Below are 14,866 nucleotides of genomic sequence, written 5' to 3' on the forward strand. Positions count from 1 at the left end.
AAACGAAACAACTGAATGCCCATTTTTGAACAATTACAAACAAAAATTACGAAAATCATACAAAACACGTAATAAACGCGTAATCATATGATAGCTGCTATAAAGTAATAAACATATCTGACATGACAACAACCTTCATTAAAAATGGATTCGTCAAAAGAGTTTTATAAAAAAACTGAACAAATGAATTAATTCTCTACAATAAGCATAATTACTTCAAAATTCCTGCGTCATTACGACAAAAAGTGTTGCAAAAAGGTGCCTCACTATTATCGATTGGTGTTTGTTTGTCGTGTTTTTTAGGCATTAAAAAGAAGTATTTACATATTTTTCACCAAACTCTTAAGAGTTCTCTAAGAGAACTCTAAGTAAATTACAAATGATGAATAAAGTAATATTACATACAATATATAAAAAATATATTACTGTGAATTGAATTCCGTTAACGTACAACTATTAATTTACATTTATTTTACGTACTATACGTATATTTTTTTAACATTGATATTGATAGTATGAAGACTATAAGATTCAATTGAAAAAAAAACATACCTACAGCATTTTAATAAGTTAAGGATGTGCTGCATCATCACGGGTGTGTATATATTTTTTTATTTACACGAGTGTGTAAAAAAATACAAGAAGAAGATCGTAGCATAGCCGTCGAAAGTAGTTGTTAAACATGTCATTCCTGTCAATTCCCACCCCGACATAGCGCACTTCCCACATTGAAGTTCTTCTAAGCATTGTATATTGCAAGTTTAAAGATTATTTACAGATTTTAATAAAAAAAAGTATCGATTGTCACAGCAGTTTATTTTATTATTATTACATTATTACAAAAACGCGATAACATCCAAATGAATCAACTCAGTCTCTGAGGAACATCGGTTTATATCAGACTTGGTCTCAGAACTCATCATCATCGTACGCGTCAATCTCTTCTACGTCCGTTTCAATAGTTATTTTCTCGAGTAGACCCTTTCTCAATATGGTGTGGATGAGGGATTCTGCGAGAATTGCCTGACTCGGTTCCATTCTTCTCAGTTTCTTGGCGATGGCGACCCCGACGGCCTCGTATTCCTCCATCTCGAGCAGCCTCTTGGCTTCTGCAGGCGTCAGGTGACTTCTTTGCCTGTCTGACAAACTTTCAGTTTTCGATATTCTAGGACCAAAACCCTGTAAATAAAATAAATGAATAACTTCGGGGAGTATTATCAGGATAAAACGGATGTAAACTGGTTTAAAAATGTCAAAAGTTCAAAAGAAATGTTATCCATCCACTGTAATCGACTACCTACCAGAAGTGAAGTTAAAGGTATCTACTCTATACTGTAATACTAATTACTAACCTGGTGATGGTAGTCTGTATTTTCTCCAAAAGTTCCATTATTTTTCGGATCATTATATAAAAATGAAAAAAGTTCAAAATACCAAAGAGAAGGGATGTGATTAGGGTCGCTGTTCATTCTATGATATTCTTTCCTGTGCGCCCCGCGGATGCTTTGAATTTTTTTCACAACCCATTCGTGAGTAGCCCCGCGATATTTAGTTTTGGAATATTTCACCAAATTCTCGTACGCTTCTGCCTTCAGCTGTTTGTTTCTATATTCCTTGGATTGGACTTTCCAAAGGCAAGGGGACTTTTCGTATAACTTGATGAATCCAGTCAAGAATTCCTTATCCAAGAAGCGGACGTCCATTTTGCTTGGAACGGCACGGCACGGGAACGCGGCGCACTTCGAGCGGCAAGCGCCAGCTCTCGAATGCCGAGCGTTGCCGAGTGTTGCCGAATACAGGCGAACGCGGGTCCGAGCGCTCTGCCTAAAGCGGCGCGTTCCAAAACCGCAGTAGACGAAATCGGTTCCTACCGCGATATATACGGACGCTCATTCTATCAACTACCTGAACGAAATAATGAACGCTTAGGGAAATAAGTGTATACAAATAATACTATCATACTATACTTTTCATTATAGATACAAATATAATATTGATTTAATAGATAAGATAAGTTGGTAGGTACCTGGATTAGAATGTACGTGAATAATAATAATTAAATAGCATGACCTTGCGTAGTGTTTTTTATATTTATTTTTACAATTGACATCGAGTAAAACCGGTTTTGAAACGTATTTACTATGTGACATTTTATTGCAAGAAGCGTTAAATGCTTTGTTTCGTCATTTTCCACTAAAAATGTCAGTTTTAGACACATTTAGAAACATTCGCAATTAGATATGAAATTTCATATATCTATTTAAGAAAATCTGTGTCCTATCTGCAAAAAAAACACGAATTTTGATTTGATATGTAGTTATGGTACACCACGTGTAACGTGTAGGTACATATTGCCCTATTTCCTTACTTTATTATTGTCTGTTTTTGAGCCGGTTCTGAATGAATAACCTTCACAACAGCTGTTTCTACCCTTCTTCCTCACCCTACACATGTACATTCTATTCGGTTCCCTACCTGAACACTCAATAGAGATACAGTTACTTCCTCCGCATTCTTTCCTTCCCCTTTCCCCTCCCATACCCAACAAAACTGGATCTAAAATAGAGCTACTATTAAACCATTAATGAAAAAAATATGACCACCGACCGCATGCTTTGCAGTTAGGTTAGGTTACCTATTTAAAAACGGTATTATATAACAACGAAAAACAGTAAAAAAAACGCATCTCTGTTTATGCTTTTATACTCGTTTTCCAACAGTCACTGCCATAAATGTTCACAATGTTTAGCAAAGTATCAAGTATGTTTAGCACAAGTATCACGTATGTTTAGCATAGGTATCACGTGTGTTTGACATTTTCAAAGAGTAAAACGATATAATTTATGGAAATGTACAAAGCATAGAAAAAATGCAAAACGATAGATAAATTCCAATTTCCTATTTATTGCTGTTGTGAATTTCGTTAAACGTAAGAGATACACGGCTGTCCAGACTTAAAAAACAGTAAGGGACATTTTTTTGTAGTACGTTTTTTTGCATTTTTGGACTAAGTAGAATCTACTGCAGCAGTGACGGTAATTTAGTAGAAAAGTAGGCATGAGTTCAACTAAGATGGGTTGTATAACTCTCTATCCAATTTTAACCCTGATCACCCCTCAACCTCGTCCTCTGGTGAGGATTAACTATGTGAATTAGCCTTGTAATAATTTAAATTTAAAGTCATCAAGGATATGGAAATAACTAGTCAATGATTTAATAAAAATACACTTATTTATTTAAAAAAAAATTTAAAAAACCGGTCAGAATGGTAACAGTAGATAACATCGTGTTTAAGTGTAGTAACAGCCAGGTTGTAACCTCAGACTTCCATATTCCGTACGCATAAAAAAATTATTAAGTCTTTGTATAAGTCTAGTAAATAAATAAGTCTTTGTTTAGACATCTTATTATTTTTTTATTCTTCATTGATGATGGTCGTCGGCGATAGGTATCCCAATAGACCTCTCTTCATCACATTATGAATTAACGCCTCTGCTAGAGTGGCCTGTATGCGATCCATTCGTTGCAATTTTTTGGCTATGGATACTCCGACTGCATCCAATTCAGTGCCCAATCTGCTTTCTTTATTTGGATCAGTCGAAATCCGAGCAATCTTTGCAGCACTGGAACTTGCATCTATGGAATCGTCCCCTCTTCTCTTGGAGACGTGACTATCAGACGAAGAAATACTTAATGCCTCCTGGAAATAAAAAAAAAACAGAATTATATGAAGTTTGACCAAGAGTTAAGTTACAATATAATAAGATTTATAAAATTAAAAAAAACGGATGTAAGATGGTGAAAAATGGTGTAAAAGGTGTAAATAGTGAAAGCACAAAACAGTAAGATAGATTTGAGTTAGTGTTTAAAAAGTATGGTGCATAGAGCGGGAACGGTAGAAAAATATACTAAAAGAAACAGTGTTCCGCAATCAGTTGTAACAAACAAACACAATTATTATGATTATTATCCGTATTCACAAAGGCTATTAATATTTGACCTTGTAACGAAAACTCCACACAAAAAATATGTTAGACCGTTCATCTTCTGTATCCTATTGTCATCCAGGTAAAATCTACTTTCGTTTTTGGTCGTTGACACATACGTGTTGAGCGCCGGTAATTTACTAGTGGAGTGAATCCAGCATATGTGAATAAAATGTTGAACATATTAAAAATATTGTGAAATAACAACGAATCCAAAAAAGCACTCACCGTTTTGATTTGAGCGCCTTCACTATTGTCAACTAGATCTTCGTCCAAAGCTTCGTAATAAAGGTATTCTTCGTTTTCATCGTCGGGCTCTTCGTTCAGGAATAAGAAGTGCTTGAAGTACCAAGGGACTGGCGTGTACGGTTCATTGTTTTCCTCCATTCTTTTCACAACTCGGCATTCCTTCCTGAAAACTCCGCGAAGATTCTGAATTTTCTTTAACACGAAATTTTTATCAGCTTGAGGGAAAGTCGGCTTCAACAAGTCAACGAGGGCATTGTACGCCTTTCTTTTGACAGTTTTATTGAAGTAATACTTATTTTTGACTTGCCATAGGCATGGAAAAGATTTGTATAACTTGATAAACTTAACGAGAAGCTTTTTGTCCATGAATTTCGGAAACTTCTCAGTAGTTTTCTGTAAAAAAATAAATAATTAAATTCAATCTAGTCACATTCGAACTTCGAGAACAAAATCTGAATATTAGACACCCTTTTTATGAATTCATTTTTAAATCTAACGCAGATTTTTTGAGTTTACTTAATTGTATTTTATTAATTATTAATAGGCGAAATAATTGTCACAAAATTAATTTTTATGTGTTTTTAATAAAATACAACTTAGTAGACTCAAAAAAACTGTGTTTGATTTAAAAATTAATCCATTAATTAAAATGGAGTTCTAATGGAGAATTAAACGCCAAATCAATAAATAAATTAGACACCTTAGTGCATGTTGGCCTTTGAAAAGACTTATATGCATTTTTTGCACCCAGATGGTATATAGACAAAGTGACCATACGTCCCGTTTCAAACGGGACCGTACCGTTTTTAGATAGCCTGTCTCGTATCAGAAAAATATAAAACAACATAATTTTTTCATATTTACATTATTTATTCCTCTTATTTTCTTTATAAACTTACCTTTTCTTTTTATTAATACACAAAAACTATGACACTATTACATAAAATTTGGTAAATTTTCCGTTTTGAGGACAAAAATAAATAAATGCATACCTAAACTGACTATTTATTTTTGCCCTTAAAACGTGACATCTATCAATGATTAAAGAAAACACTTCGTTTTTTACCACTTGAGTTTTATTATAGACTACATGTTTCAGAAGTTAAACTTCCATCATTCAGGTCTGTATAATAACTTAATAAGTTAATGCCGAAACAATAAATAAAATAAAGTGACATCTATCAATTTTTACGTAATAGTGTGTGTATTCAAGAAACCGTATATTTCCCATAGTTTTTATGTATTAACACACTATCTGCGTGCGGATTCGCGCTCATAATAGAGATAAACATCTCTGAAAAGAAGTGATAACATTTAACCATACTGTATACATCGATATGAGATCAAAAGATGCCGCAAAAGTCATGCGTAAAAATAACTTAAACGCAATTTACGACGAGTCGAGTGAAAAGGTAAAATTACCCTTCCCGCCGAACACCACCAGTCAAGTGAAACGGTAAAATTACCCTTCCCACAGATAGTGTGTTAATAAAAGAAAAGGAATGTTGATAAAGAAAATAAGAGGAATAAGTAATATAAATATGAAAAAAAAATTGTTTTATATTTTTCTGATGAAATTTTTTTCTTAAGTATAAGTGGGTTTGCTTTTAAATAAGAATGGAATTATTCGCAGGATTTTAAAAAAATTATCTCAACTAACAAAATCGCTTTAAGTACACCGACTTGTAATTGTGTTTTTTCTTTCGTCCACGACTTATAACTGCAACTTAAATATTATATTTATTTGAAAACGGGACTTTTCGACGTCCCGACTTTACTTGGGGACAACGGGACGGTCCCGTTCAAAATGGAACGTATGGTCACTTTAGGTGTGCACCACTTTTATCTTAAGTCACTAGCGTGCAAACAATAATAAACACCACTATCATAGCACTTTTCATAACGCATGATTTAATCTAATAACGCATGTGATTCACCGTTATCCCACCTGAATTTAAAAAATGAGTTCATCTTAAGCATTTTCAACTTACTTCTGTGACATCAAGTTCTTCATCTTCATTGTTTTCTGTTGCAGGTACAGCCACTTCTTCTAATTGAATTTCGGGAGCTTCTTCCTTTCCATCCTCTAGAAACTTGAGATGGTTGTAGAACCAGTATCCTGTTGGATATTCTTGGTTCGTGGGAATATAGCCTTTTACCTTGGCTGACAGCCTTTTGTACCACGAGCGCATGAATTGCAGTTTAGACACCACGAAATATCGATTGGCGTAAGGAAAAGTCTGCTTACATACTTCTGATATGTCGCCATACGCTTTTCTTTTTACGGCCTTTTTATTGAAATCCTCGTGTTTATAATTCCATAAGCAGGGGTATTTTTTGTATAACTTGAGGACTTGTAATACGAAGTCTTCATCTAAATTTTGCATCTCTCTATGTATCTCGATTTCTTCACATTCACTTTCGAGGTATTCCTAAAAAAACGTAATTTGGAAAATAAACAAAAATTAAATAAAATTAACCACCCGTATTCTGAAATCCCGTTAATATTTGACGTAGTGACAAAAATCCCGATAAAGAGTTTGGGCCAATCCTCACTCCCTGTATCGTATTAGTTTACTCAAGATTTTTCGATTTGTGGCTAATATATTATTTCACTCTCAGACTTGAAATAACATGGCTTTACTTTCTGAAAATGCACGCGATACTTTGCTGAACATTACGAAAATTTATGCCACAATGACAATCGAAGACGAGTGACATATGAAACAGGGTTGCCCTTTTGAAAGTTTTTTCATTATGTTAAAAATAATCGTCAACCGCTTTTATAAAAAAAACCTATAAGAGTAACTAGCTATTTAAATATTTTAAAAAAATTAATAAAAAAATACTAACCACTTTTATTGAAGGATCATCAATACTCATGTCATCTTCTTCACCGTCACTAGGGCTATTAGCATCATCCGACATATTTACTTCAGCCGTGTGATCTTCATCTTCATTTATTTCTTTATCCTTTCCATCTTGCTCGTGTAAAAACGACAATAGATCAAAGTACCACAGCTTCGATACATGGCCTTTGGTCGACTTCTTCTTCTTGTATTCCTTCCTATAAGTCCCGCGAACACTTTGAATTTTCTTCACAACGAAATCTCGATTAGCGCTCGGAAATTCAGTTTTACAATGCTTCAACAAAGCGGCAAACGCAACGTCTTTTGCCGCCCGGTTTGAGTAGTCTGTAGATTTTGTGTTCCATAAACAAGGGTTAGATTGGTATATTTTGATGAATTTTGTGAGGAATTCCTTTCCCAGGTAGCGCGTGTCCATTTTGTTTTGCAATATGGCGGCCGTCCCGCGAGGAATGAAGCGACGCACCTTCCCCGCCGGATTGTAATTTGGTACTGAATAAACTGCGCGATTGGCGCGCCAGATTAGGACTTGCGGCGAGGCGCGCGGAAAGCGAAACGCGGCGGATTTCGTTCGCAGTTAGATACTTCGTATCTATTAAATCCTTACCAAAATTACCAAATAATTTACCAAAATTTTCAAAAATTCCCATAAGCAGCACTTGACACTGAGTGTCAATTGCTGCTGACGGGTCAACAGGACATAATTGTTACCCTACCTAACCAGGTAGGGAATTTCGTGATTGGATTTAAGGGGGAAAAATTACATTCCACGCCATGAAACACCACTCGCAACACCAAAGGCACGTCACTTCACCCATTCTTTAATAATTGTAGTTGATCGAAGCGCTCTTTGTGTATTAGTTAATTCGTCTGAAATTATCGCTTTTTGCGTTTCATGTGAGTTTGGCAGTTTAGAGTGCCAAGTATAGAGTTTGGATACCTTCTGGGAGCATTCTGAGTAATGGAATGAGCAGTGAGCGATTTCTCACGGCATGTGGCGTGTGACACGCTATCCGCCGCGTGTTGCGCGCGACACGCGACGTGCGGGGTGGTAGATGTGACCGATGACCAGCTACTGATACTGCTAATCGTGGGTGTCACACAATACGCTGATGCATGACATGACAATGTCAATTGTAACTTGATACGAAGCAAGCATCAGGCTGACGGCCATCTTTATTCTTCGTCTCTTCTCCGCATCCAGTGGTACATGGGCCACTGCATCACGTGATGCATTGTTATCATAATCCTGATAACACATACGTGAGATGTATTGTTAGTCCAAGATAGGCAATCAGACTACGGAGCCGACTAACATTGTAACTTTTATCAAGGTTTTTATTGATATCTCAACGCAGATATTTTTTCAACCCTATGGGCAACCGATGGTGCATAGGGCACTGCATCATCGCAGTGGTATCTTGATTGTTAACACATGAAGGAAATGTGATCAGCCCTCCGCTTCAGGTACTAGTTCAGGGTAGTAATATTGAATAAATATTACAAAACTGCGAAAAATCACTTATATTTATTTGACCCCCCCCTGGGAATCGAACCCGGGACCTCCAGTACTGCAGCCGAGTGTACTGGCCATTACACTAGGGAGGCGGACACACAACACTTCGAGATGGTAATATGGGATTCTTTGTATTTACAGGACTTACGAGCTAGCGTTGGCTGGTTTAAGCGATCATTTAATATGATGTGTTCAACATTTACCCACGATTGACAGTCACTTTATGCATTTATCAGAATAAACTAAATGGGCGACATCTCTGAGGAAAATGTGCAAGTTAGCAAAGATACTTGACTCTTGAAAAACTCCAAATCCCAGTGGCTTGCAAACAGTTCTCACATACACAGTTATCACACAAGTTCTTACGAATATAGGTATACATACCTTTGTCAATACTGCCATTTCTCCCAAATTTACTTTCCCGTATAGCTGTAATATCCTTCAACCTAAACTACTTCACGGCATCTGTATTCCATTGAACGTATTCTTCACCCACATCCATATGACTGGCATGCAGTACTGATCGCATAACCTTTATGTTATTGATGATCGAGTTCATATTGCGTAGTGCCCTTTACACCAGATGGGTGGCGATAGAAGTCAAAGAAAATAATAAAATAATACTCATTTCAATAAAGATACATACGTTCATACCAAAACTTCATTCATGCTACGAAAACAGAATTAAATTTGATCATTGTGTACATAAAGACAGACTTCCACGTATCGCCCTTCAAGGAAACTCTGAAGAACGTATACCCCCAGGCAGACCTCCACAAAGGTGGAGAGATAGCTGGCAGTCAACCTCCCAAGAGCGACAGGAGGTGGCAGACAGATCCTGAGGATCTATAAAAAGAAGAAGTGCATATAATAGGAACTTTTTTTTTAGATATTGAGCTCAAAAGTGACATAAGACTCTGCGTAATCCTCCTTAAAAGTACATATGACTCTTCTGTTTAATTAAGATGTACGAGGTACATGTTTATATTGGCATTCTCTCTTACGCTCGGGTATCGAGATATGCGCTCCTAAGTAGGCCTAATGACGTCCGATTCCACTCCACACTCTCGGATTGGCAATATTTGCAGAGTCCGTCGTATCAGTCGTGAGTCGTGATCGCGGATCCAAGGACGACCGGTTTCTCGAGCGGCAGACTGCGGATTCGGTAATTGGTACAACTCGTTTCAATCCAATGCGTGCTCAGTCACCGCCAGTGACGGATCGTGAGAGAAAGGACCAAAAAGAATCAAATCGTCGAGTGTGGTCCGCAACGTTGTCAATGTGCGCTCTACATATGTTATTATATAAAAAATATATCGAATTGATATATAATATTTGGCACAGTATTCAATTGTTTTAAACAATATTGAAAAATCAATAAATAAAATTCAGTTCACCAACATAAACATCGTAATTTTTCTCGAAAAACCAGTTATAAAAATAGACTTGTCTTCATTTCTGGCATATCCGTTTTGGGCGTACATATTTCAATCCACGCAGGTCAACGACATCAAGTTATTGCAACAATATTTAATATGTGTGAAGTAATCAGATTTTGATAAGTATATAATTTTCATAATTTTCATAATTATCATAATCATAACTTGATAATATTAACCTTCAAACTTCAATATCTCAAACACGGCTTGTGTTTTATTCTTGCAATGGAACAACGAATTGTCACTGCTTTAAATTTTCTGGAAATATACTCGTATATATCGTAATTTTGGTTGTTTTTCTTCAATTTCACACGAAACTATTTTAAGCGTCTTGCTATAGTCTACCGTTATGTACTATTTAACGATACAATCCTAAAAAAAACCCAATTGAAATTTCGTCAACACAAAAATAACAATGCAAGAATGCAAGAACTGAATTCTGGAACTGAATTGAATTTTTGTCAGCCTAAAGCGCGGTTTAATCGAAAACCAAGTAAGGGACCAGTTAATCTTGGTATAATTAACTGACAGTCAAATGTTACTGGTGGATGAACGAGTGTATTCGAGTTGGGTTGTTTCTCAGGCCACGCTGTTCCGTTCTGGTACATACCGCCGCGGCGCGACGTAAACACCCATTGTTCTTATTCAAAATGTCTGCTGCATTGTTTCATTTTGTTTTACTTCCCGTCACTCATCTTTTTCTTTTTTGTTTGGTGAATAATATGAGTCGATCGTGTTGCGTCTCGCGTCTCGCGTCTCGAGCGCGGGAAGGTCATGGTCGCTGCCGGCATGTGATGTTGGCTTATGGGAGCTTTTCTTTGACGCCATTATGTTCGTGATAATTTACAGATGCAGATTTAGATTGTGGGATTTTTTTACTAATTACTTCGGAACGCTCACGAAACCATCTAATTATGCGTCACGGTGTGTAGATAGACGCGAAGACGAGTACAAAGTTAGGCCGAGTGTGTTAGGCCATTGTTAGGTGTACTACTAGGTGGAATACTCTCAAAGTAGATTTACTTGAACGGTGTGACGATTTAATGATATGTTGAAAATATTCTCATTTAAATCAAGTAATTATTATTCGACAATTAGTACCTACCTATATCTCAGAGTACTTGTACTTGTACATCCAATGAGAGGAGTCGTCACTAACGAGGAAAAAATATTGAATATATGATGTAATACAAATCTCCTACCAGGCAGGGCGACATTTTTTCTTTGTTTTTAATGATTTTTTTGGCGTATTGATGTAAAGAACTGTTTAGATTGCTATTTGAATTTTGTTTTTATAAAATTGGAGATCGTTTAAATATCTACTTGGAATGCAAATGAATATAAAACACTATTAGCAAAGAACGCAGCTCTTTCAAATGTCAAGATTGCGGTTTCTCGCTCCACCCTCCACTTTTTTGCTCGATGATGAGTCATTTGAGTGTCAAGAAGAACCAAGATAAATCGAAACGAATCACTGTGCAATGTTATTGAATTTACCGTAGGCGTAGGTTGTAACAATAATACTGCTTAGCTCATTATAGGCGTACTACAGGCTGGTACAGGCATCGCGGGGGTCAGGGACGGTACGACACACAGAACAGGTTCACCATCCGGAAAAGGCAAGCAAGAATGACGCTTTGTTGTTCAATTGGTGACTCATGCCAATACTCGTGCATTCGCCCACACTCCAAGCTAGACCCACATACTTCGCAATGAATTAAAATACTCGGGCAAATAACGTACTCTATGCATCGATCCTGGAGGGCTACATGCTCCAATATCTACTAAGGAATTGCTGATCATAGCAAAATGTCGAAAGATGGTAGGTCTAACACTCGTTCTACGGGTTTAGAAGTATTTCAGCCAATGCTCAGAGACATAACGAAAGGAAGACATGGATGGCATTGGCACAATGTAACTAACTGTCCTGGCTTGGAAATTTGACCGGAAATGTGTATGTGTGAACAAGGAGTCCCATCAGAAGATGGCTGAAACCAACAGTCAACCCAAGGACCGAACAAATCCCTTCAGAAGAAAGTATACATTGATCTTTGAGGAAGAACGGGCCAGAAAGACGCATCGGTAAAAAAAAATACACCAGTTTTAGAAAAAAGACAAAAAGTAAGAAAAGCATAAAAGCGAAGAAGAAAGTAGATTTATTTCAACTGTTGCAATGATTCCAGTTTAGATCGATGGATCATAATGATGGACCAATTTTTCCACATGTCCTCTACGATCTGAGGTACTTTAGATAGATTTTATATTAAACATACATTGCGCTACTAACGGGTAGTACTCATTCTATTCCTGAACTGAATGAAGTAATAAATCTACCTACCATTTTAAATTACGTTTTAGAATTTAAACCCCTTCATTTAATGTATATGGATATTTCATTACACGTGCCGAAATTGGTATTATTCGCAACGGTCGAATAATGTATTGAATTTCGTATAAAAGGGGCATTATAATTCAAGGTCGATATCAATCATACTCGTGTATCACTTACCGAATTACCATAAACATCAAATGCATCACTAATGCAACACAATTTGGCATCACATGAACCTTACTGACGAAACTGGTATCGTGTTTAAAAATACGGTAGATTATCTATATTCGTACATCTGAAATTCGGTTTATATTGATGTTTAAAAAATATTCCAATGAATCGTACGAAACTCTCAATATAAGTATACTAGATCTTTATAACGAAGAAGCTGAAATAATGGAGGTAATTTGGCTAAATACTTATTTATTTATTTAACTTATTGCAGAATGTGCGTACACTAAGGAGCTCAATACTAAGAAGAAATATCTCCCAACCAACCAAAAACAGGTAAGTGGTACAAAATTTACTTTTCGGAAGAAATTAAATGTAATAACGACAAACACAAAAACGCTGTCCATCAATATTTGCGCAAACACAGATACGACAGCTAGTCAGGAGAGCGACGATTTTTTGTCCTAGGATCGAGTTGATTGATTTTTAGTTAGTTATGTTACTGTATTCGTCAGAAAACCTTAGAGGAAAGGTTTAATGGCGAATATAGAGATTTCGCTGTAAGTGAATTCGGTCGGAATTGATTGTCTCTATTATCGACTCATTCTATTATATTATTCATATGTCGCGGTTGCATTGGTAGTGTAGTGGTTTCACATTTGTGTAGCTGAAACCTGCTAGCACGCACTCACACACGATTCTCGATTGGGTCGACACACAAAATAGTTTAATACTGATTAATTAATATCATTCTTAAATTATAACAAACTAAATGTTATCATTAATCATTGTTTTAATAGTATATTTGTATTAAAAAGAGAAATTGAAGCTGTCGTCTGTCTGTCTATTGTCTGAAATGGCTCATTTTGTTACAGGAACAACTTTCTAATTCGCTGTAATCTGTCGGTTAGATTACGACTGTCGGCTGCGTAACGTGAAAGGTCGTTGACTCATTCCGTAACAGCTATGTTGGGCACGTCGTTATGTTTTGATGTAAATGTGGAACACCACGAAACTCTAATTTGAAATATAATGATTTAGAATTTAGAATAACCTTGAAGAAGCGAGAGTTAGAAGGTACGCATAGGTAGATTGTAGTAGGTATGTAGATTATATATTCGTGACGGTCACGGTCATGCCAGGTAACATTTTTTTGAGAAAAAACGTATACAATATTTTATATTCAGCTAGAAATAGGTGTTTTCAGTTTTAAAAAGAAAACAAATTGATGTCTTGAACACGCTTTACGAAAGATTTTTGATAGAGTGAAAGCCCGTAATTTACTAGAAAAGGGGATGATTTTAACTGGGCAAATTACATATTTAATTTTATTAATTATATATTTTTCTATAGAATATTCGTTAATAGGTTAATTTTTAAAATCAATTGTAGATACGTGCAAGAAATAACCACGAGACAATTGGTAATAAGATATTTGAAATCTGTAATGAAATAAGGGGTAAAATTACTGATAATAACACTTTAATCGCAATGACTCCAGGTCAAATAAACTAATGATGGTTTCATAAGATCATCTACAATGTACAATTTTCATCTAACTATTAAAAAAGTATGTGGGCCAACCTTTGTAATGAATGATATATTTCATTTGAAGATCCTAGATTAAATGTTTAGATCGTGATCAATTATAAATCTTCGCCATAGATCAAAAGATACCTAATACGTGAATACAGGTATCAAGTCGAGAGTTTAAAAGCGTAAGTCCACCGCCTCTCGGTCTTGAAGCGAGACAGTTTACAGTCAAATATGTAATAGAAAAAAATGATTAAGTATCACGATTTATTAGATGAGTAGATGGAACCACGAGCCGAGAGATCGGATTATTGACAGGACAAAGAGCCTGGAAATAACAGGACAAAGAAATGCGGTTATCTCCGACTGCTGACTAATCCATACAATGGAAGATCAATAAATAACAGTCAGACACAATCAAGCTAAGCTTAGTTGTAAATACATATCCAGAGATCGCGATGTTTCTACCGGACCAATGTACGAAGATGCCTTAATGATCATTTGACTGTAATCCGTATTTAATATTTCCGTGCCACAAATATTTTGTTGAAAAATTTATGCTCCTTTTTTATCGTGGTTTATCCACTTTACAGCATAGACACTTCGTAAGAATTACTGCAAAAGGATGTGTTTTCTGGAGGAACGGATTTCTACCTCTTATAATAAAATATATTATTAATATTTATTAATAAATAAAATATTTTAACACAATGAATTTATGGATAATGGTAATAGGTCATAGAGTTTAATTACGTAGATACTATTTAAAGTTT

General features: G+C 35.9%; 2 protein-coding genes across 2 annotated transcripts in view; one reads left to right on the top strand and one right to left on the bottom strand.

The window, feature by feature from the left end:
- The window catches only part of MTPAP (mitochondrial poly(A) polymerase), a 190,205-nt gene that overhangs the window by 57,709 nt on the left and 117,630 nt on the right, over positions 1–14,866 (top strand). The window contains exon 2 of the mRNA XM_088265093.1: positions 12,835–12,896. Coding sequence (XP_088121219.1) covers positions 12,835–12,896 — 62 coding nt within the window. The remainder of the gene's footprint in view (positions 1–12,834; positions 12,897–14,866) is intronic.
- Positions 804–7,596, bottom strand: LOC148306389 (uncharacterized). The gene is made up of 6 exons (XM_088265164.1): positions 7,089–7,596; positions 6,227–6,667; positions 4,215–4,628; positions 3,421–3,700; positions 1,353–1,867; positions 804–1,179 (listed from the first exon to the last, which is right to left on the bottom strand). Exons 1-6 carry the CDS (start codon positions 7,518–7,520, stop codon positions 910–912), a joined length of 2,352 nt encoding a protein of 783 aa, XP_088121290.1. The 5' UTR covers positions 7,521–7,596; the 3' UTR covers positions 804–909.

The sequence above is a fragment of the Brachycentrus maculatus genome, unplaced genomic scaffold, assembly GCF_059751285.1.
Source record: "Brachycentrus maculatus isolate JH-2025_06_01 unplaced genomic scaffold, ASM5975128v1 h1tg000242l, whole genome shotgun sequence".
NCBI lineage: Eukaryota > Metazoa > Arthropoda > Insecta > Trichoptera > Brachycentridae > Brachycentrus > Brachycentrus maculatus.

Coding starts and splice junctions, on each gene's coding strand:
- LOC148306389 (XM_088265164.1), bottom strand. CDS start 7,520: ATGGACACGCGCTACCTGGGAAAGGAATTCCTCACAAAATTCATCAAA. Junction 6,668..7,088: donor ATGATCCTTCAATAAAAGTG/GTTAGTATTTTT, acceptor ACGTTTTTTTAG/GAATACCTCGAAAGTGAATG. Junction 1,180..1,352: donor ATACAGACTACCATCACCAG/GTTAGTAATTAG, acceptor TTTTATTTACAG/GGTTTTGGTCCTAGAATATC.